At 49.2% G+C, this 22,281-nt stretch overlaps 1 protein-coding gene across 1 annotated transcript in view; it reads left to right on the top strand.

Moving 5' to 3' along the window:
• Nucleotides 1–22,281, top strand: part of LOC115648034 (bifunctional epoxide hydrolase 2-like) — an 88,326-nt gene that overhangs the window by 11,974 nt on the left and 54,071 nt on the right. Inside the window, exons 2-10 of the mRNA XM_030555112.1 lie at nucleotides 2,435–2,519; nucleotides 3,253–3,412; nucleotides 5,288–5,478; nucleotides 5,760–5,882; nucleotides 11,023–11,097; nucleotides 11,647–11,742; nucleotides 13,503–13,581; nucleotides 16,837–16,871; nucleotides 17,649–17,675. Of these exons, the coding sequence (XP_030410972.1) occupies nucleotides 2,435–2,519; nucleotides 3,253–3,412; nucleotides 5,288–5,478; nucleotides 5,760–5,882; nucleotides 11,023–11,097; nucleotides 11,647–11,742; nucleotides 13,503–13,581; nucleotides 16,837–16,871; nucleotides 17,649–17,675 (871 nt within the window). The remainder of the gene's footprint in view (nucleotides 1–2,434; nucleotides 2,520–3,252; nucleotides 3,413–5,287; nucleotides 5,479–5,759; nucleotides 5,883–11,022; nucleotides 11,098–11,646; nucleotides 11,743–13,502; nucleotides 13,582–16,836; nucleotides 16,872–17,648; nucleotides 17,676–22,281) is intronic.

The raw sequence follows: 22,281 nt of genomic DNA, 5'->3' as shown, positions 1-22,281 counted from the left end.
TGCCCCCTCCCCGCCCCCTGACTGACCCCCTCAGAACTCCCGACATACCCAACCCCTGCGCTCTTTGTCCCCTGACCACCCCCTCCCGAGACCCCAGCCCTAACCGCTCCCTTGGGACCCCACCCCCATCCAACCTCCCTGCTCCTTATCCACTGACCTCCCTCTAGCCGCACCCCCACCCCCCAACAGGCCCCCCAGGATTCCTACACCTATCTAATTGTCTCCTGTCCCCTGACTGCCCCCTGGTACCCTCTGCCTCTTACCCAACCTCCTCGCCCCCTTACCATGCTGCTCAGAGCACCAGGACTGGCAGCCACGCTCTCAGCCAGAGCCAGCCATGGTGCTGCTCTGCCCGGCAGGAGCTCGCAGCCCCGCTGCCCAGAGCGCTGGCCAGCACAGCGAGCTGAGGCTGCAGAGGAGGGGCTGGGGGCTAGTCTCCTCAGCCGGGATCTCAAGGGCTGGGCAGGATGGTCCCGTGAGCTGGATATGGCTGGTGGGCTGTAGTTTGCCCACCTCTGCTCTAGAGGGTGAAAGTGCCACCCTGTATGCTACTGTGAGAGATGCAGAAAATTGGAAGAGAGGATGGTCTAGAGCAGAGGTGGGCAAAATACGGCTTGTGGGCCGCGTCCGGCCCATCAGACCTTTCAATCCGGCCCTCGAACTCCAGGTGGAGAGCGGGGTTGGGGGCTGGAGAGCGGGGTTGGGGGGGGAAGCAGCGGTATGTCCCTCCTCTGGCTCCTACGTGTAGGGGCAGCCAGAGGGCTACGCATGCTACCCTCGCCCCAAGCGCCGGCTCTGCAGCTCCCATTGGCCAGGAACTGTGGCCAATGGGAGCTGCAGGGGTGGCCCCTGTGGGAGGGGCAGCATGCAGAGCCGCATGGCCAGCATTGCACCTCTGCGTAGGAGCTGGAGGGGGTACATGCAGCTGCTTCTGGGAGCTGCAGGCGGCCCCTGTTGACAAGGCAGCATGCAGAGCCATCTTGCCACACCTCTGAGTAGGAGCCGGAGGAGGGACATGCCGCTGCTTTGAGGACTGCTTGAGGTAAGCGCTGCCTGGAGCCTGCAACCCTGAGCCTTTCCCCATGCCCCCAACCCCCTGCCCCAGCCCTGATTCCCCTCCCACTCTCTGAACCCCTCGGTCACAGCCCAGAACGCCCTTGTGTACCCCAAACCTCTCATCTCCAGCCCCACCCCAGAACCTGCACCTCCAGCTAGAGCCCTCACCCCCAATTATGTGAGCATTCATGATCCACCATATAATTTCCGCACTCAGATGTGGCCCTCAGGCCAAAAAGTTTGCCCACCACATGTCTAGAGGTTAGAGCACCAGCCTGGGCTGTGGGAGCCCAGGAATCGATTCCTGCTCTGCCACAGACACCCACTGTGTGACCTTGGCAGGTCACTTGATCTCTCTCCATTCCCCAGCTGTACAATGGGGTAATAGCGCTTGGTGAGGTGCTGAGATACTAGGGTAAGGGGGCCACAGAAGTAGAGTCCTGCAAATCTGCAGATATCCGCGGACCGTGTTTGTGGGTTGGATGCAAATGAAAATCTTGTATGCGCACAGGGCTCTAACATTGAGGCCCCAATTCTGAAAAAACTACAATTAATACTAGATCTCAAATACTTTACAAAGAAGTTCACTATCCTCCCAATTAAACAGATGGGGAAACTGAGGCACGGGGCGGTGAAGTGAATTTCCCAAGGTTGCCCAGCAGTCCCAGTCCACTAGGCCACGTGGTGCCTCCCAATACAAATCAGTGATGGGATGAAACGAAGGAAAGGGAAAGTCTGAGATGAATGTCAGAAAAGCTTTCCTGACGTAAAATCTACCTGACCACCAATAATCTTTTAGCAGAAGTGATAGAAGCTTTAGCACTCGAACTCCAGTTCGGGACTGTACAAAGCATCGGAGAGTATTGTGAGCCACACTGCAGTGGCAAGGGATGAACCAAGCTTATTCTTTGACTTGACTGGAGTTGCACCAGGGATTAATTTAGCCCACTAGCTTAATAGGCCATTTTCATCTCCAATGTTTGACTTAGAGGCCTTGTGCTCTCAAGTAAGATGACGTCTTTTCCGTAATTGACTTTCCCTCCCATGCTACTGGCTTTTATTCTGTGGCTTGCAGGATCAGTGAGTAGATGATGCATAAGGAGAATAATATCTGGCTTTCTCTCTCAGCACTCTGCAGTGTCAACAGGAGACACAGGAACAAATGTTTCCTCCACTCGATGAATCAAAGATCCATGGGGAATGAGAAGCTCTCTTGTCAGTCCCTCTTCAGAGTAGAACTGAACTGTCAGATGGGTTCCAGCCAGTCCATTGACAGTGCTCGGTCCTTGTCTTGCAGGAAGTTGTAACTTGACAGGAGCATCCTGGAGCCAGTTGCTGCTTGTTCGTTCCTTACTGTAATGTATTTGTTGAATTTTAGGAACTTTTTGCAAAATGTCATCCTTGGAGCAGGCCCTGATGGTCCCTATGCCAGAGCAATGAGAGGAGAGATTACCGTATCTCAGGTAAGAGATCTCAGCTAAGCGCTGAGCAGATGGGCAGGACATGACTTGTGTTGAACACAAGCTGTGCAGATGTCCTGCCAAGACAAAGTTTCTTCTTGGCTCACCTGGTGAAGCTATTATCTTTGGGCCAAGAAGGGGCTAGGTTTGAATCTTGACAACGGTAACTTTGTGGTGTTCACACTGAGCTAGTCTGGCCTCAGGATGGGCTTAAGTCTGCTATAACTTGGCAATTTCACCATCAGAAATAGCCTCCACCACTGGTAGATTAATTACTTGGCTTATGTCCAATGCTATTTCATTAGATCTAAAACACAGTGTACTTGGCTTCTTTACATGTTCTGGCTAAATCCTTTCATTTCTGCTTTCTGGGGGAGAGGGGTCTTTAAAACACCTCTGCCCCAATATAACACTGTCCTTGGGAGCCCAAAAATCTTATCGTGTTATACGTGAAACTGCATTGTATTGAACTTGCTTTGATCCACTGGAGTGCGCAGCCCCGCCCCCCCCGCCCCTGGAGCACTGCTTTACCGCATTATAGCCGAATTTGTGTTATATCGGCTTGTTATATCAGGGTAGAGGTATACTAGCTTATTGGCAAGCCTTAAACTTCATTAGGAAATAGTTAATGCAGAGCGTGTGTATTGGTGGGATTCAGAGTTTTGAGTGACTTTCCCTCATTGTGTGTTGAGATGTAACTTGATCTCCTTTGGGTGATGGGAACTCTGTTTTTAAGCTGGTTTCTGAGCTGGAAGAGGATTGCAAGAAGTTTGCTGCCTCCTTGGGGGCTTCTCTCCCGGAGACGTTCTCTGTAGCACAGGTCTTTGAGGATATTATGACACAAGGAAAGCTCAATACTGCTCTTCTGCAAGCTGCGGTAACTCTCAGGAACAATGGTAAGTGGTGGCTACTTGCTGTTAGCATTCCTTCCCACCCAGCTATGCTACACCAGTAACCACGTTCAGGTGTGATCCTGGTCCATTCTTGTTACGATAGGGTTTCTCTTTGCCTATGTGGACTGGATTTATTGGAGACAAACAAAAAAAAACTCTCAATCCTCAGTTGGGACTAGGTGAAACAGACCCGAACAACCGAACCATCGCCTTAGAAAGAGACTGCATCCAAATCCGCATGGAGTGGCTGCCTTAGATAATGACAATGACAATGAGGGACTGTTCAGTCTCCCAAAATGAAGTCCTGCTGATTTCTTCAACCCAGTGATCAAAAGCAGAAACCTCTGTTGGTGGCCGGATTCCATTCTGCCTACTTAAATTTCACCGTATCAGAGGGTAGCCGTGTTAGTCTGGATCTGTCAAAGCAGCAAAGAATCCTGTGGCACCTTATAGACTAACAGACGTTTTGGAGCATGAGCTTTCGTGGGTGAATACCCACTTCCTCAGATGCATGTAATGGAAATATCCAGGGGCAGGTATATATATGTGTGCTAGCAAGCAAGCTAGAGATAACGAGGTCAGTTCAATCAGGGAGGATGAGGCCCTGTTCTAGCAGTTGAGGTGTGAAAACCAAGAGAGGAGAAACTGGTTCTGTAATTGGCAAGCCATTCACAGTCTTTGTTCAATCCTGAGCTGATGGTGTCAAATTTGCAGATGAACTGAAGCTCAGCAGTTTCTCTTTGAAGTCTGGTCCTGAAGTTTTTTTGCTGCAGGATGGCCACCTTAAGGTCTGCTATAGTGTGGCCAGGGAGGTTGAAGTGTTCTCCTACAGGTTTTTGTATATTGCCATTCCTAATGTCTGATTTGTGTCCATTTATCCTTTTCCATTCACCTGCACATCCACCAATGTAATATACGCCATCATATGCCAGCAATGCCCCTCTGCTATGTACATCGGCCAAACTGGACAGTCTCTACGGAAAAGGATAAATGGACACAAATCAGACATTAGGAATGGCAATATACAAAAACCTGTAGGAGAACACTTCAACCTCCCTGGCCACACTATAGCAGACCTTAAGGTGGCCATCCTGCAGCAAAAAAACTTCAGGACCAGACTTCAAAGAGAAACTGCTGAGCTTCAGTTCATCTGCAAATTTGACACCATCAGCTCAGGATTGAACAAAGACTGTGAATGGCTTGCCAATTACAGAACCAGTTTCTCCTCTCTTGGTTTTCACACCTCAACTGCTAGAACAGGGCCTCATCCTCCCTGATTGAACTGACCTCGTTATCTCTAGCTTGCTTGCTAGCACACATATATATACCTGCCCCTGGATATTTCCATTACATGCATCTGAGGAAGTGGGTATTCACCCACGAAAGCTCATGCTCCAAAACGTCTGTTAGTCTATAAGGTGCCACAGGATTCTTTGCTGCTTAAATTTCACCAACATTCTCAATGGGATATGGGAGTCTTCTTCACTTCCTGTCCTAAACTGTTGTATAACAGAAGTGGTGTGCTCTTCATCTAACAACCTACCTGACCTTAAGATGGAGATGGGTAAATTTCTGAACAGGATAACGTGACTGGATGGTGGTGAAAGGTCTTGATCGTGCACCCCTTGCTTCACAGGGAGTGCTCACTCGAGTGGTCCCTCCAGACTTCAGGAGTAAATACACCTAGCATGGTAGAGCCTTGCAAAGCTGAGCCCTTTGTTTGTAAAGCTCTTTGAGATCCTTTGTGGTTAAAGTGGACATAGAGAGATGAGATGTGTAATTACTGATAGACAGCTGGGTGGTGGAAAGAGGGATTCTCCTTATCCATTCCCAGTCTGAATAGCCCCGCGACCCATTTAGTCATCTTTCCTGTTACAGGGTTCAGGACGTGTGTGCTCACAAATAACTGGATAGATGATGGTCCTCAGAGACACATCACGGCTCTCGCGTTCTCTCTGCTGAGGAGGCATTTTGATCTGGTGATTGAGTCTTGCCGCGTCGGTCTGAAGAAGCCGGACCCTCGAATTTACGAGTATGCGCTGAACGTGCTGAAGGCAAAACCGCAGGAGGTGCAGGCACAACTTACTTCTAGTTACGGGACAATGGCAAAGATTGTCCAAAGCGACCCAAGTAGACATACAAAGGGGCCTGGCTTTCAGAAAGTGCTGGGCACACCTGTCGGCTGTGAACCAGGGCTTCTCAAGTTGGGCACTCAAAATCAGTAGACACTGACGTGAAAATCTCTTGGCCCAAATCACTGGGGAATCACAGCAACGCCTCCTCCCCCCTTCTCCCCAAAACTCTGCTCTCCCTTGACTGACCCCAGGTTCTGAATCTCTCCTGAATCCAGGTTATTTTCCTGGATGACATTGGAGCTAACTTAAAACCAGCCCAGGAAATGGGAATAGCCACCATCTTTGTCAAGGACACCAATGCTGCCCTGAAGGAACTGCAGGACCTGTGTGGAATTCAGGTATCTGGTGGCTAACTGCTATCTGAATCTGTGCATTTACTGTCTCCTCCCTCTGGACAGAATACATAGTTCAGAGTTTAGATACTGCAAAGCTGGGTGCAGTAGAAATATCCAACCTATGGTAGATAGAGACTCCTGTTCTTGCCTAGCCTACTATAGTTTAGAGAGACATTTCCATAGAGTGGCTGTCTTGACCCTGCACTGTACAGGGTTTTTCTGAGTGATGCTATAGGTGTGGCTGTGTTGGTAATTTTATTCCAAGGCCTGTTTTTGTTAGCGGACTCGGAATCCCTCGCAAATTGCACCTTTAGGCTAAAATGCTGTGTGCTTGTCCTTTAAGGGTTCGGGTCAAATTCAGCCAGGTCCAGATCACTCCTGACTTTGCAAAACGAAACCCAGATAAGATGAGGCTGCCTGAAATGAAAAATGCCCTAATTTCACCTATCTCTGTTAGACAGAGTCAAATTGTGCTGTCAGTTATGCCACTGTCAATCCAGAGTAACTTGGTTGTAGGGATGGCATTGCTAACACTGCTGTCAATCCAGAGTGAGAGTAGAACTTGGTTCAGTTATGCAATACCTGGGTGAATATAATCAAACAAGAGCAAAGGAGTCTGGCTCTTAGAAGGGTTAATCCTGCCGCTCTAATCTGTTAGAATTCTGTAGAAGAGGTAGCAAAATAGAGGAGGATGTTAAAAGATCTGGCAGATAAAATTCATTTCAAAAGTCCCACACATGGATCTGGTGAGGAGGTAAAGTCCTGTAAAAGCAGCAGAGAGTCCTGTGGCATCTTATAGACTAACAGACGTTTTGGAGCATGAGCTTTCGTGAGTGAATACCCACTTCGTCAACCCCTCAGACAGAGACCAACACCTACAAAATCTCCACCAAGCATTCTCAAAACTACAATACCCGCATGAGGAAATAAGGAAACAGATCAACAGAGCCAGACGTGTACCCAGAAGCCTTCTACTGCAAGACAAACCCAAGAGAGAAACCAACAGGACTCCACTGGCCATCACATACAGCCCCCAGCTAAAACCCCTCCAACGCATCATCAGGGATCTACAACCCATCCTGGACAATGATCCCACACTTTCACAGGCCTTGGGTGGCAGGCCAGTTCTCGCCCACAGACAACCTGCCAACCTGAAACATATTCTCACCAGTAACTGCACACCGCACCATAGTAACTCTAGCTCAGGAACCAATCCATGCAACAAACCTCGATGCCAACTCTGCCCACATATCTACACCAGCGACACCATCACAGGACCTAACCAAATCAGCCGCACCATCACCGGTTCATTCACCTGCACATCCACCAATGTAATATACACATCATATGCCAGCAATGCCCCTCTATGTACATCGGCCAAACTGGACAGTTTCTATGGAAAAGGATAAACGGACACAAATCAGATATTAGGAATGGCAATATACAAAAACCTGTAGGAGAACACTTCAACCTCCCTGTCCGCACTATAGCAGACCTTAAGGTGGCCATCCTGCAGCAAAAAAAACTTCAGGACCAGACTTCAAAGAGAAACTGCTGAGCTTCAGTTCATCTGCAAATTTGACACCATCAGCTCAGGATTAAACAAAGACTGTGAATGGCTTGCCAACTACAGAACCAGTTTCTCCTCCCTTGGTTTTCACACCTCAACTGCTAGAACAAGGCCTCATCCTCCCTGATTGAACTAACCTCGTTATCTCTAGCTTGCCTGCATATATATACCTGCCCCTGGAAATTTCCACTACATGCATCTGAGGAAGTGGGTATTCACCCACGAAAGCTCATGCTCCAAAACGTCTGTTAGTCTATAAGGTGCCACAGGATTCTTTGCTGCTTTTACAGATCCAGACTAACACGGCTACCCCTCTGATACTTAAAGTCCTGTAATGGATTAAGAACTGTCAGGTAGGAACCAGAGTAAGGGTATGGCTACACTTGAAATTTCAAAGCGCAAGTGTGAGTGTGGTCGGAGAGCCAGCACTAGGAGAGAGCTCTCCAGTGCTGCGCGTGCTCCACATCCCTTACGGGTGTAGCTTGCAGTGCTGGGAGCCGCGCTCCCAGTGCTGCAGCACTGATTACACTGAGGCTTTATAGTGCTGTATCTTGCAGCGCTCGGGGTGTTTTTTCACACCCCTGAGTGCGAAATTTGCAGCGCTGTAAAGTGCCAATGTAGCCAAGGCCTAAGACTTTAATGAGCACGGAAGGAGGTTAATGGTGTGGTGCCCTGAGGATCAGTACTAAGAGGTGCCTTCTCCTTGGCTAAGGTGCTGGTGATTGTAATTTCACTCAGCCTTTCTCACCTTTTGCAGTGTTTGACTAATGTTGGCTTATTTAATCACAAGCCGATCGTGTTACGACCTGCACAGCCTGAGTGAAGCTTTCCAGGCTTCCCTGGCTCACAGGTTAATATGGGGGTTGGCAACCTTTCAGAAGTGTTATGCCGAGTCTTCATTTATTCACTCTGATTTAAGGTTTTACATGCCAGTAATACATTTTAACGTTTTTAGAAAGTCTCTTTCCGTAAAGTCTATAATATATAACCAAACTATTGTTGTATGTAAAGTGAATAAGGTTTTTAAAATGTTTAAGCTTAATTTAAAATTAAATTAAAATGGTGGCCAGGACCCGGGCAGTGCGAGTGCCACTGAAAATCAGCTTGCGTGCTGCCTTTGGGCCGTGTGCCATAGGTTGCCTACCCCTGGGTTAATACCTTGTGGTGCCTGCCATCTGCCAAGGTTCCTTCTTCCTGTCCCTTTGTAAAGTTGGTTCCTCTCCCATCACCCTACGGAGGGTTCCTTATAGCTTCTACGCTTTCTCTCACCCTTGGAAGAGTTGTCTGGCGTGATTAATAGTTCACCGAGCTATGTTAGCAGAGGCTGGATTTTGCTGTGCAGAAATGCACTGTGACTTTGACCTTTATTTAGTCAGACGCACAAGGTAGGTGAGGTATATTTTATTGGGCCAACTTCTGTGGGTGAAAGAGACAAGCTTTTGAGCTCAGAAGTTTGTCTTTCACCTACAGAAGTTGGCCCAATAAAATATATATGACCTCAGCCACCTTCTGTGTCTCAAATCCTTTAACCGACACGGCTACAACAACCCTGCACACAACATTATTTTTAAGGCCATTCTAGTTATGTGAACGTACTTATCACTTGTATGTGATGCTTTTCTTCCGTAGAGCTCAAAGCATCTGATAAGTGTTGGATGTTTGCAATTAGGTTGCTAATACCATGTAGTAGCAAAAATCCACATTGGGGGTGTAAATTCTTTGATCAAAACCGGCAGAATCTTTTAATCCCCATAACTCAGGCAGCGGGTGTGCTCTGACCACTGCTTGACCAGTATTGTCTCATTGTTCCCTTGTGCTCCCTGCTACCCATTTGCTGCATCTGCCTGTTGTTTCTTGTCTTAAACTTGATCTCTGCCCTCGAGAATTTACAGTCTATATCTTTGTATTTGTACAGCACCTAGCGCAGGGGAGCGCTGATGCAGGATTAGAGTTTCTAGGCACTACAGTAGTAGAAATAGTAGCAATTACGGTTTAAAAGATTTTTAGTCTGTCTTGTAATGTAGCGGAGAGCTGTGGAGGTGCCTGACACGAGGTGGTAGGGATGAGATTTTCAGGCACATCCAGGTGACTTAGAAGTATCCCGCTGACAGTCCTGGGACTTGTGCTGCTAAAGGAGCAATGTAACTTTGGAAAATCCCGTCCCGGCTGCCTGAATGAGGCTCTAGGTGCCCAATGTCTTCCCATTTGGGAGCCTAGCTTTAGCCTACGCACTTGAGTGGAAATGGATAGTGCAGAGGATTGGTGGCTGAGCACGAAGCCTTTTGCCTGTAGGTCACAAGCTCCAATCCAGGCCTGATCGGCAGCTACCATTAGGTAGCTGACTGGTAGCTTAGGTTACCAGGAAGAACAAATGAAGTGTTTCATTCTGTTTCCTACGTGGTAGATGCCCAGGTCATACAAACCACCACCAAAGTTAGTGCCCATTTGGCCCTCCTGGTTGATGGTCTCCCCAAGAGACCGAGCTTTGGAAGCAAGAGACCGAGCAGTACCCTTGGTGTACTAGAATGGGATGGATATCTTCTTTTATTCCTTGCTTTTACAGGTCTCATCTCGCCATTCTCAGGGAATCCTCACTCTTAACAGGGGTTGGGGATCTCTAACAGGTGTATTTTGTGTTCTCCAGTGTGCATGTAACACCTAGCTACATGCAATCTTCCTTCCCAGGCTTTTCCCCTTAGTGTAGGTATTTACTTTTCAAGCCGTGAATTAATTGAATCCCCTTAATCAGAGAGGACCTGAAACCAGTACCTCCCATCTGAGCCTGCCGGATTGCTTCTGGTGGTTCTAGGTTAGGTTCTAGGAGTGTCTGCTGTAGGCTAGGTGCCATCCCAGCCTGGATAAAGACAGTTCTGGATCTGAAAGCTGCCTCCTGGCACATTTCCATTTAGACCTGCGAAGGAATAATGGCACTGGATGAGTAAGGCCTATTCCTCTTCCCTCAGCTGTGAGAGCACGGCAGTACTGCTAGCCCAGTCCTGGACTCCGCCACGCAGCCCCACCAAGGGTTGTCTTACCCAGTCCGGGTTCTCTTCTGCAGATACTGCCAGTCTTGCCAAATCACATGGGGTTTTCATAATGTGGGCAAACAGCTAGACTTGCAGCGGTGCTCAAACTGTGGGTTGGGACCCCACAGTGGGTCACCAGGGCTGGTTTGCTGGGGCGTGGGGCAGTGGGGCTTGGGCTTCGGCCCCCTCACATGGGCCAGTTGGGCTCGGGCTTGGGCTTTGGCCCACCACATGTGGTGGCAGGGCTTGGCTGGACTCAGGCTTCGGTCCTCCCTCCTGAGGTTGTGTAGTAATTGTTGTTGTGGTCAGAGGGTGGCGGTGCAGGGTACTTTGAGAACCCCTGAGCTAGAGGCCTGATGAGCTACGGCCATTTTGAATGAAGGAAGCTTCCCAAAGAGGATGGGGCTGGTTTAGAAGGCTGGTTGAGCAGTAGAAAGTTTTATTGTCTGGGGCAAACAGCCAGTGGCCACTGTGTGTTGCTGGGCAGCAACAATGGCAGTGGGGGGGTCTGGTGTAGAACTGAGAACTTTCTTTATTCACCATATAGCTCCTTGGCCATGAAGAGACTCTGCCAATCGCATGTGACCCAGTGAACGTGACCCATGGTTATGTGCCAATCAAGGTAGGCTGTAATGACCGGTGTGTTAGGAAAGCCATCTTGATAGCTAAGTGTCCCAGTACTATGGTGTTGAGGGCCATAAGTATCCCGTGATGGGCCCTCCCCATGCATGTGAAGGGTGTTAACGTCGTGGAGGGAGAGAGGTGGCTGTATCCATATATGAAGACTGTGGGCGCACTGTGTGGTGTTTAACAGCAATGGGCTGAAATTCAAGCAAGGCAGATAGAGACTTTACACAGGGGGATGTTTTCTGACCGTATGAGACTGTCTCTGAGGGTCAGGCTGGAAGCCAAATCCTCTAAAACAGGAGCGGATAGAGCACTGGTCTGGTCTCTGCTGCAGGGTAGGCTGGGCTACGGGAAGGTGGGGAATGTTTACAGCCAGGGGCTAAAGTTCTGGATGGCCGATGACCCGAGTGCCAGGCGCTGGGGCCGGCTTCTGTGTGCCAGCACGCAGCGAGGGGGTGGGGTGTAATTTCTAGTTGTAAAACGGAGGGGGAAGGACTGTGGGGCAGGGAATGAACTTGTGCTATTTGTCTGTTCTTCCCTCTAGCTTGGAGTCCAGCTGCATTTTGTAGAGATGGGGGATGGCCCAGTGGTGTGCCTCTGCCATGGCTTCCCTGAATCCTGGTTCTCCTGGAGGTACCAGGTAATGCCAAGCGGGGCCAATGGCTGGCAGCGGTGCTGTCTGTGTATCATCCACCTCTGTGCAGTGTGTTGTGGCCATTTGTTACACAGCAGTGTGGTCTTCCATGAGAAGAAGGTGGGGGGTGTCTCTCACTTGTGTGACTGTATGGTGAGGGGTGGAGGCCACTTCTGACTCTTCCTCATTCCTGGTGTGTCTCCCATTGCCCTCTTCCATCTGCAATCTAGAGCTCCTCCCTCCGTCTTTGTCCGTCCATCCTTCCTTCTCCCAGCCCCTTCTGCTCTGCTGAAATGGCTGACTAATAGTTTTCTTTGACAGGATAACAAGCCTTGTGGATGGGGGGAAGTGGTAGATGTGGTATAACTTGACTTTAGTAAGGCGTTTTATACTATCTGGCATGACCGTTTCCTAAAAAAAATTAGGGAAATACAACCTAGAGGGAGCTATTATAAGATGGATGCATAACTGGTTGGAAAACCGATCCCAGAGAGTAGTTATCAGTGGTTCACAATCAAGCTGGAAGGGCATAAGGAGTGGGGTCCCACAGGAATCAGTTCCAGGTGCAGCTCTGTTCAATATCTTCATCAATGATTTAGATAATGGCATAGAGAGTGCACTTATAAAGTTTGCGGACGATACCAAGCTGGGCGGAGTTTAAAGTGCTTTGGAGTTTATGATTAAAATTCAAAATGATCTGGACAAATTGGAGAAATGTTCTGAAGTAAATAGGATGAAATTCAATATGGACAAATGCAAAGTACTCCACTTAAGAAGGAACAATCAGTTGCACACATAGATAATGGGAAATGACTGCCTAGAAAGGAGTACTGCGGAAAGGGATCTCAGGTTCATAGTGGACCACAAGCTAAATAAGTCAACAGTGTAACACTGTAAAAAAGATCATTCTGGGATGAATTAGCAGGAGTGTTGTAAGCAAGACATGAAAAGTAATTTTTCCGCTCTACTCCACATTGATTAGGCCTCAGCTGGAGTATTATGTCCAGTTCTGGGAGCCACATTTCAGGAAAGATGTGGTCAAATTGGAGAAAGTCCAGAGAAGAGCAACAAAAATGATAAAAGTTTAAAAAAACATGACTTATGGGAGAGGATTGAAAAAACTGGGTTTGTTTAGTCTGGAGAAAAGAAGACTGAAAGGAGATATAACAGTTTTCAAGTACATAAAAAGTTGTTACAAGGAGGGAGAAAAATTGTTCTCTCTAACCTATGAGGATAGGACAAGAAGCAATGGGCTTAAATTGCAGCAAGGGAGGTTTAGGTTGGACATTAGGAAAAACTTCCTAACTGTCAGGGTGGTTAAGCACAGGAATAAATTTGCCTAGGGAGGTTGTGGAATCTCCATCATTGACGGTTTTAAAGAACAAGTTGGACAAACACCTGTCAGGAATGGTCAAGTTATTACTTAGCCCTGCGTTGAGTGCAGGGGACTGGACGCGATGACCTCTCGAGGTCCCTTCCAGTCCTACACGTCTGTGACTCTATGACCCAAAAACTCTAAGACCCAGTGTTTGGCTGGCTACAGTCATTTGCTAGAGCAGTGTCTGTTGTTGTTCTTACGCCCCTTCCAGCGTGTGGAATTCACGTGGCAGCTTCGCTTTTGTGACTGACGTGTCATAGTCGTTATCATGCCGGATGCTAATAGGGGACAGTTCAAATAAACGGAAGTCCACTTCCCAGCTGTGGGCGAGCTACAGCAGATGCAAATCTGTTTTCCAAGGTCACGTTTCTTTCTGTTTTTGCTCTAGATCCCTGCTTTGGCTGAGGCTGGCTTCCGGGTCCTGGCTTTGGATATGAAAGGCTACGGAGATTCCACTGCTCCCCTAGGTCAGTCGGGTTCCCCATCCTCTTCTCCTCCCTCCGGCCCCCTTAGAGGGGACAAGCAACAAAAGGCAGAGATAAATTGCTCAGCCTTCTTCTGGTGTGTCTGTGTCTCTGCTGGGTCCTAGCTAGGACTGTTGGGGTGGAAATGAGCCGGGAGAAGTTGAGGCTGAATATTGGGTAGAAATCACTCTTGGTGAGAACTATTTAGGCTGTGGGAGTCTCCCAAGGGAAGTGGGGAAAGCCCTGATTCTTGGGAGAATGTCCCGTCCTTTGGTAAAGTTCCTGGGCATATAGGGACTGTAGGGAAGAATTGCACCCTTGCAGGGAGATGAACTGGATAGTCTGACAAACTCTTCCATTGCGCTAACGTCTAAGTCTGTGATGTGGCACAAATTGAACACAGCCAAAACCATCTTGACATGTGCTTGGTATCTGTATGTCTGCTGACCCACCCTTGTCCTCCCCTATAACCTCCCAAGGGTTCCTGGAATCTCCTGGTGTGATGTGAGCGCAGGCTGGGAATCTATTCCTTCTAGTGTTGGTCTGAGGAGTGCCTTGGATTTGAAATGCTCCTGAAGCAGGGGAAGTAAATACAAAAGCCTCCCAATGTTTACATGGTATCAAGGAGGAAACCACCTGGCGTGTCAGTTATAAAAGTGCTGCTCACGACACTGGACTGTTTCAGGCCGTCTTATTTTCATTTCCTGTCTCTTTCCATCCCTGGCACAACCTTGATGTGAACTTACCCACGGGACACCTTGGGAGAATAGCTCAAGAAGAGGTGACTTGGCAGTAGATACCCAAGTTCTCTCTTTAGCTTCTAAGCTGAGCAGGGTCAGGCTTGGTTGGTACGTGAATGGGAGACCTTCCAAGAAAACCCAAGGGGGTGATCCAACTGGTGGTGCTCTTCCTTGACCCATTCCATCATTGTCTGCGGCTGCCAACAAGTGTTGGCATTGGATAGGGAGAACTCCCTGGCTACCGGCAGCTTACACCCTCTTTCCTTATAAGGTGCTTTGCATGAACTACCCAACAGCTGCCAGATCTCAGTAACTTTCAGTCACTACCAGCCTGGGCTGGATTTGAACCAGCAAACTAGGAGTGAGAGGCTCTGTCACCCGTTAACGATCACCTGAGCCATCTGTAAGCCTGGGGGATGAGGGGTCATTGCAGCCATCCATGCCTGATGACTAGCAATAACAGTGCAGCATGCACTCCTCTATCCCGAGGCAGCAGGAGCTGAGGGGTGTCGCTAGCTGGTTGAGTGGGTTAGTTACTGACACCCACCCTACCCCACTTGCCTGAGTTTTCCCCTGCATAGCTCTAATACAGAGGTTGGGAGTCTGGCTGGGATCCCCAGAGCCCTCCGAACCTGCTAGTTCTAACCAGGTTTGGAATGAGGCTGTAACCACATTGTCATGCAACGTCTGTGTCAAGCCAAATTGCTTTGTCTTGTACAGTGCATCTTCCTTTGTGCTTCAGGGCATTTGCGCATGACTCTGAGAGTGAACATCTGGGAGGCTGGGAAGGGAAGAACTGGGGATAGAAGGCCCTGTGAAATGCCATTGCTAATCTTGATGGCTGATCAAAGCAGCAGCCCTCACTGTTTGCACTATGTTAATTTCACTATGAACATTGCCGTGGTGCCCACAATGGACCAGAGGCCAGACTGACGTAGGTATTTAGGCACCTAAAGATGCAGAGGCACATAACTCATTCAGGCACTTTTGTAAGTCCTGCTTGGTGCCTCTTTCTCTCTTCAGGCATCTAAACCTGGCCCTGGGCACTTTCCGAACCCAGCGAAGCACAGAACATCAGCCCAAGGAGTTTGCAGTCTAAAGAGACAAGGGTGTGAGGGGAGAGGGACACTACATACAAGTGATCAGGAGGGTGATCATCATGTGCTACATCCATTCCCTTTTCTGCAGCTGCCTCCACCTAGGTCCTGCCAGTGCCCGGTGTCCTCTTTAAGGCTACCCCGAGCCCATTTCCTTCCAACAGCCCCTGTTTCCCACCCCCTCCCCTCTGCTCACTGAGTTATGCCCACCGCCGTGTTATCGGTGCACTGGTAGATCTAAGGCCAGAAGGGACAATGCCGGTCCCCTCCCTTCTTCCCTACGCCAGCTGGCTGGTTTCTGCCTCAAGCCCAGTAACCGGTGGTTGAACTGACGTGTTCCTTTTTAATATGGTTGCAAATATTCATGTGCTTCCTGTGGTAAAGTGTCCTGTGTCTCACAATGTTATTTAAACTGGGCCAACACATCTGAGCTGCCTGCCTGGGAACTGGTTGAGCACAGCAGGTGTGTTTCTCCAGAGGGCTTTTAAGTCTGGACAGAGTAGCTGTGGGGCAGCCAACCCCTGCTGCGTGGGGAGCAGCTCCTGTAGGGCCACTGCAGTTTGTCCCCACTGCAGGAAGGAAATTAAGGCCTTGGTTTTCCTAGAATCACAGTTCGCAGGGGCTGGGGGCCATAGTACACTCCTGAAACGTGCTGGTTTCTGCAGGGTCTGGGGCCAACATGTGCTCTCTGCTCCTGTTGGTCTAGATTAGCCCTGATCCAGTTGTCATTAGAGCCCCTTGATGCTTTTCTTCCAAGGCTTTCTAATCTTTGTGTTCATCTATCTGGTCCCTGATAGCACCGTTCATCGCTCCAGTCACTGGGCGGCTCTGGCTGCTGGTGTCCTGGTCATATTCCAGCTTGGGAAGTGACAGTACCTGCTTTCTCCTTAAATCCCCCAGTAGTTACTCCTCACTCCTCCACATCAGGGATTATAGGAGAAGACTTCAGAGCTCGTTTCAGGAAGGCTTCTTGTTTTCCCTTGCAGGCAGAGACAGCTTTTTCATGGTACTGCCTCCTGCTCTTGAATCTGAAATCAGATCAGCGCAGCCTTCTGCTGTGCCGGGCCTTTAATCCTGAATCCCAAAGCACTTGACAACCTGCCATAGAAGGATCATTTTCCCTCCGACCTGCTGCCACCACCACTAAAATGCTCCCACCTCTGGGGTTGAATCCAGCAGCCATACTTCATCAACGTCCCAGAGCAGGCCTATGGAAATCCTAGGGACAATCCCATCTCACCCCCCCCACCCCCAAAAGATGGTGCAGTGGGTGATGAGATGAATCCTGGTGTGTGCTGAACTTTTGTAGAGCTGGTGGGAGCCAGGGGGATGCAGCCTGGTACATGGCAGATTTAAAATGTTAAAAAATTAAATTGAAGGATACGTAAGTGAGCTCAATAATTAGTTGTTGTTGTTTGCAGACATAAAAGAATATTCCCAGGAAGAAATATGCAAGGTAGGAGACAGTGTCCTGATTTCTGTTTGTGACCTAGGTCTGTCTGTATTATGGAACCACGGTCCGAGCTCCCTAGTTAAAGTCCTAACCAGCATATCTCTATGGATGGTAGAAAAGGGTCCAGGATGGGGTGGGAGAACAAAGGCAGTCCCAAGGCTGCTGTTTCCAGCTCGAGGGAACGGTGCTCCTTGAGTGACTGAACTTAGTTGGGCAAGGAGTGCAGTATAAATCCGACTCTCTGGTCAGTGGTTTGCAGTACTGTACAGCGAAGCTTGCGCTTCGTCTGCGAGGCTGCCTGCAACGCCGCAGATCCTGGAAGGAAAGACTCCCTGAGGCCAGGATGAGGTCTCCTTGTTGCATAATCTTTATTAGTAGTAACAGTAACACTGAGGGGCAAAGACCAGGGCCCGTCGTGCAAAGCACTGCATGGACACAGTGAGACAGTCCCTGCCCCAAAGTGTTCATGGTCTAAAAAGACAAAACGGTAGATGGGGAACTTCAGCACAACTGTGACCCAGCTGGCAATTTGAATCCAAATCCCCTGAATGCCAGCCCAGTGCCTCCCTCCCAGACCATCCTTCCTGCCTAATCTTAAAGAGAGGACTTGGAGTACAGGGCCCGGACCTTGTAGGGATGGGGAGATGTATTGAATCTCAGGTGACTTTGGAGACCTCTTAGTGAAGGCAAATTGCCTTCAGAATCCTGTTGGCACTTAAGGTAGTGGCATGTTCATGGCTAAGAAATCTGATTATCTGTTTCTTTTTTCCCCCCTCACAGGATCTTGTGGTTTTCCTGGACAAACTGGTGAGAAACCCCCTGTGACTTTCATTTTTCCTTTGCTAAGTGTACAGAGATGCACAAATCCAAGCGGTGGGATTGCTTTGGGCCACAGCCAGAGATCCTGGGGAAAAGTATTGTCAGATGTGTAACTTGTTCCCCCCGTTCCTCCTTGTGCAGTGTTACCCTAGACTGGCTGGGAACAGAAGTTGCCAAGGAGAGACAAGGAATGAGCTGGAAATGCCTCTAAAGCTTTCCCTTGTGTAATCTTGAATTAATGGGGGGGTGATGGTGGAGAGAAGATGAAAGGCAGACCCCTGATGACTTGCTGAGCAGCTCAAGTGGATGGTTTAATTAATTCTGCCTCTTGGCTAAGATCAAATCTAGTATTAGTTTAATATCTGATACATCCTCTGCTGGGAGATGTGCTTGCCTAAGAGATGAAGGCAGCGATTGCCATCTCGTCTCACAACAATTAACCCGTGTAATCGTTGCATTAGACTAGCTCAGCATAAGTTCTTGGGGTTTACTTTTTACTAACCTCAGACGTGTATGGTTCTCTGGGCTGATGGAGAAGAGAGGAGGGTGTATGCATGTCCGAGAGGAAGGATGTTACGATCTTAGAGGGCATGCAAAGAATTGCAGACTTGTGGTACGTTCCCCTCGGGTCACCGTGTGGGTCTGTCTGTGCCGGGAGCTTGAGTAGGCCGATGTGCTAGCTCTGTCCAAGCAAGCGCACTAAGAGTAGCAGCACAGCTGGGGATAGCGTGGCTGGTGGGTTGGGCTAGCCAGCTGAGTGTGTACCCAGGGCTTCTGGGCCGGTTTGTATGCAGGCAGCTAGCCTGCACTGCTGCCTGTGCTATTCCCAGCAACGCGTCTCTTTGCAGCACGCTTGCTTGAGCAGAGCTAGTGCCTGGCTGCCCACTCAGGCTGGGAATTGTGTCCCTTGCTGCAGTGTAGACACCAGGGGCAGGTGATCCACGCAGGAGCTTGTACAACTTGAGACTGTAAGAGATTCAGCTCTGAGCAGGGGGTGGGACTAGATCACCTCCAGAGGTCTCTTCCAACCCTGATCTGTGATTCTCTGACCCGGCTACTAGGCAGTCTGGGGAGCCCCTGCCATTCTGTGTCTCCTGGCTGTGTGAAGAAGTGTCTTGCTTTAAGTGCGTTCCTGCGTTAGCCTTTCACTGCTAGAGAATTGCGTTGATTTATTGAGATGAAGGTTGCAAATGAAACGTGTTTGGTCCTCGTGGAGTGCCTGGAAGAAGGATGTGCCATTTACGAGATCACTGCACAGTTTGGAAGAGTAATTTGTCAGTTGTTCCTCTGGAAGATGGAATAACAGGGCAAGTTTCAGATCATCACCAGAGAAAAGGTGCCAGTGAGTGGAGGCCTGGGAAGACAGGGATTGATACATCTAAAGAGGAGATGAATAAGAGGGAAACACGATAGCGGTTAACAAAACAATGAATTGTATAGGACTGGTGAATTGAGTGCTCCTGTTTTTCCTCCCCTCCATGGAAAAAGAACAGTCAAAGAAACTATGAAATGCCTTTTTACGCACTGAACCTGCAGAATTTGCTTAACTAGGTGTCAGTGGAGGCCGAGAATTGAGGACCATGTTTAAGAGAAGTCAGACATCACTGTGGATAATGTGAACGGTAGACAGGATAGAAGAAGGTATTTAAACAGTCATCACCCGCTGGTTACCATGAGCTAAGGAAAACGAGGTAGGTTATTCCACAGGGATCCTTGCACATTTTTCTGAAGCATTTGTTACTGGCCACCATAGAGAACAGAACGCTGGACTTAGATGGGCCTTGGTCTCATTCAGTCTGGCAAGTCCTGTGTCTTCAGCCAGCCGGTTGATTCATCTCTCGTTCCTGTCTCGCTGCCGGTGGTGATGGAGAACGGTTTTCCCTTTGACACGTGGGCGGGTGCGCAGCCGAGCGGCAAATGGCAAGAGCAGCAGCTTGACCCGTCCTGTGTTGAATAATGTACCCTCCTGGGGTCATTCATCTGCTGGACAGCACAGTGCTTAGTGGCTTCCATCCCACTGAAAGAATGGAATCCACCCCTACTCCTTTAAATGAGATGACCAGTGTGCGGGGTGGGGAGGAGGTGGGGGGCCGGGAGTAGCAACACAGGCAAATGTCAGTATCTGTAGGGGTTTTCCCTGCTATATCCTGAAACCTCTTCCATCTATCCTGAAAGTAGCCCAGCTTGAAGTGCTGTCTGCTCTTTAACGAGATTGTAAATAAAAGGAGGAGCAGCTTCTTCAGCAGCTCTGCTCCCCATGTATGTCAGCACCAGAACTGCAACTGACTCTAATGACAGTGCTTCTTGCTTCACTCCTGAGAGCCCTGCAGGGCCAGTCTGGTTATGGGCGAGCGAACCACAGTGTGTTCTTCTTTGTGCCTTAGAGAATGGTCTCCTAGCTTCTGCTCACCGAGCCCCACTTGGTGATGTCCGTGCAAACCCACTGACTGTAATACAGCTCCACGGAGGGACCAGTTTGGTCCCCAGAACCTGCATTACTGGGGATGAGGCACAAAAGACGAGGCACCCGGAGTGACCCTGATCGCAGGTGGATTGGAAAAACCAATCTCAGACTGAGTGTGTTTGACCTGCAGTTGCGGAGACCATAAATGGAGCCACCCCACCATGCTACTTCTAGACATCTCTGAAAAGAAGAGGGAGGAGGAAGGAATTGCTGTGCTTGTGTACTCCAGCTCCCCTAAATCCACACTCTGTGGGGAGGCTGCCCACCAGTTGGCGCGTGACCTGGTGAGAGGCAGAAGTCTCAAATATCCTGCCAGCTGGTGGGAAAACTTGCTGCCAACCTTTATTTTCAGGAATAGCGTGACCTGCATGCTTCCAAGTCGTGAGTCTCGCCACACAGCCCCGGTGCTCTCCGAAGCTTCTCTTTCTCTTGAATTTAAGCTCTCCATTCCCCGTGGGTCTGCACATCTTGGCCTGCATTTCCGATCTCTTACTACTCCATTCCCCACGCTGCCTTCGTCCTGCGGTAGGACGTGCCCCCTTCTTTATCCTTCTCTTGCTCATGTATCTCTGCCTCCTTCTGTATGGAAGCCACCATCTTCTGCCCAAAGACGTTAAGGCCAGAAGGGACGGTTCCAACCATCTTCTGCATACCACAGGCTGTAGAATTTCCCCTGGTGTTTACTGCACCATGCCCCAAGATTTCGGATACAAAAGGTCTAATCTCTTAAGACTCCAATTGATGGAGTCTCCATCCCATCCCTGGGGGAGCTGCTCCAATGTCTAATGACCCTCCTTGTTGAAAATGTGCATCTTGTTTCAAGTTTGAAGTTAACTAGCTGGAACTAAATTCTGCCTTTATCCGCTCAATCACAGAGCCTTCTAGTAACAGAGTCCTCCATGCAGCAGCTGAGAGGGTTGCATTGGGGTTTCTAAGGTGTTATAATTTTCATCTTACGGTTTGTTCTTTATTTTTGTTACCACAACTTTAACTGTTACAGACTTACATGATCTTTTAAGTTTATTTGAATAGACTTCCTTATTACCTTTCCCTCTGCCTGGGAAGCCTTTTAATGGGGAAACACCTGGATTTGACATCAGTTGGGCAAAAGACCCATCAATCTTTACTGGTGTAGCTCTTCATGTTCTGTTATAGGCTGATCCGTTTTTTTCTTAGGATATAATGAGATAACCGCACCCAAAGTGGGAGCAAAAGAAAACTCAGCTGCTGGCTGCTGCTTGCAATTGTCTTGCTGGGAGAATATGGGCCCAGCACGTGGCACATGGCCCAGTTAGCCATGTCAGGACCCTGGCATCACTCGCCTGGCTCCAGAAAATGCCAGGCTGGAGTGCTCGGAGTGCCCTTACCACATCCCCTCCACATCTTGTGCAGTGCTATACACTCTCAGGGCCAGATCTTCAACTGCAGTCAGTCAGCCAAGCTTCAGACCTGCTGGTGGAGCTCTGCTTCTTCACACCAGTGGAGAATCTGGCCCCGCGTGCTCAGTAAATAGCAATACTCTGGCACAAATCCCCTTGCTGGTTCATGATCCATAAGTGGGATGCAGAATGCTGCATAGCCATCTGCAAGAGGGCAGTACAGCATTCCCCCATGCCTTGCTTGGCCATTAGTCCAACCCTGAGTCAGACTGGATATGACTGTCTGTGGGACTTAGCTGTTCGCTTGAGGATTCCCATCCAGGTACTGGTCCAGCCTCTCTCTCTCTCCATTTTGTGAGATGTGCTGCTTCTCATGCTGTGATAGTTACAGCTGCTGGCTAGCTCTCAAAAACACTTGGCTTCCTCCAAACACATCTATTATTTCCAAAGAGCCTACGGGGAGCTGATCGGATCTCATGCTGCAGGAGGCTGGGCCACTGCTGTAGGTGAAAGCAGTCATTTCCTTGCAGGATGTGGAGTGCTGACTACTCAGAGGATTGGAGAGCTTCTCCATCAGCTTCTTATTTCCCCACAGGGGAGAGTGGGAATGCTGGCAGAGGCCACTGAGAAACCGGCTCTGCATCTTGGAAGTAGTTCTGGGCAGTTAGCTCCTGCCTTTTGAGTAAACGTAGGATTGGAAGAAACCTGCTGAGCTCTAAGCCCAGCAGGCGTGAGGCCTATTTAATCTTTG

This window comes from Gopherus evgoodei, chromosome 3, assembly GCF_007399415.2.
Source record: "Gopherus evgoodei ecotype Sinaloan lineage chromosome 3, rGopEvg1_v1.p, whole genome shotgun sequence".
In the NCBI taxonomy this organism is placed as follows: Eukaryota; Metazoa; Chordata; order Testudines; family Testudinidae; genus Gopherus; species Gopherus evgoodei.
Note: the sequence above shows the minus strand (reverse complement) of the source record. Positions and strands in the feature narration are given on the sequence as shown.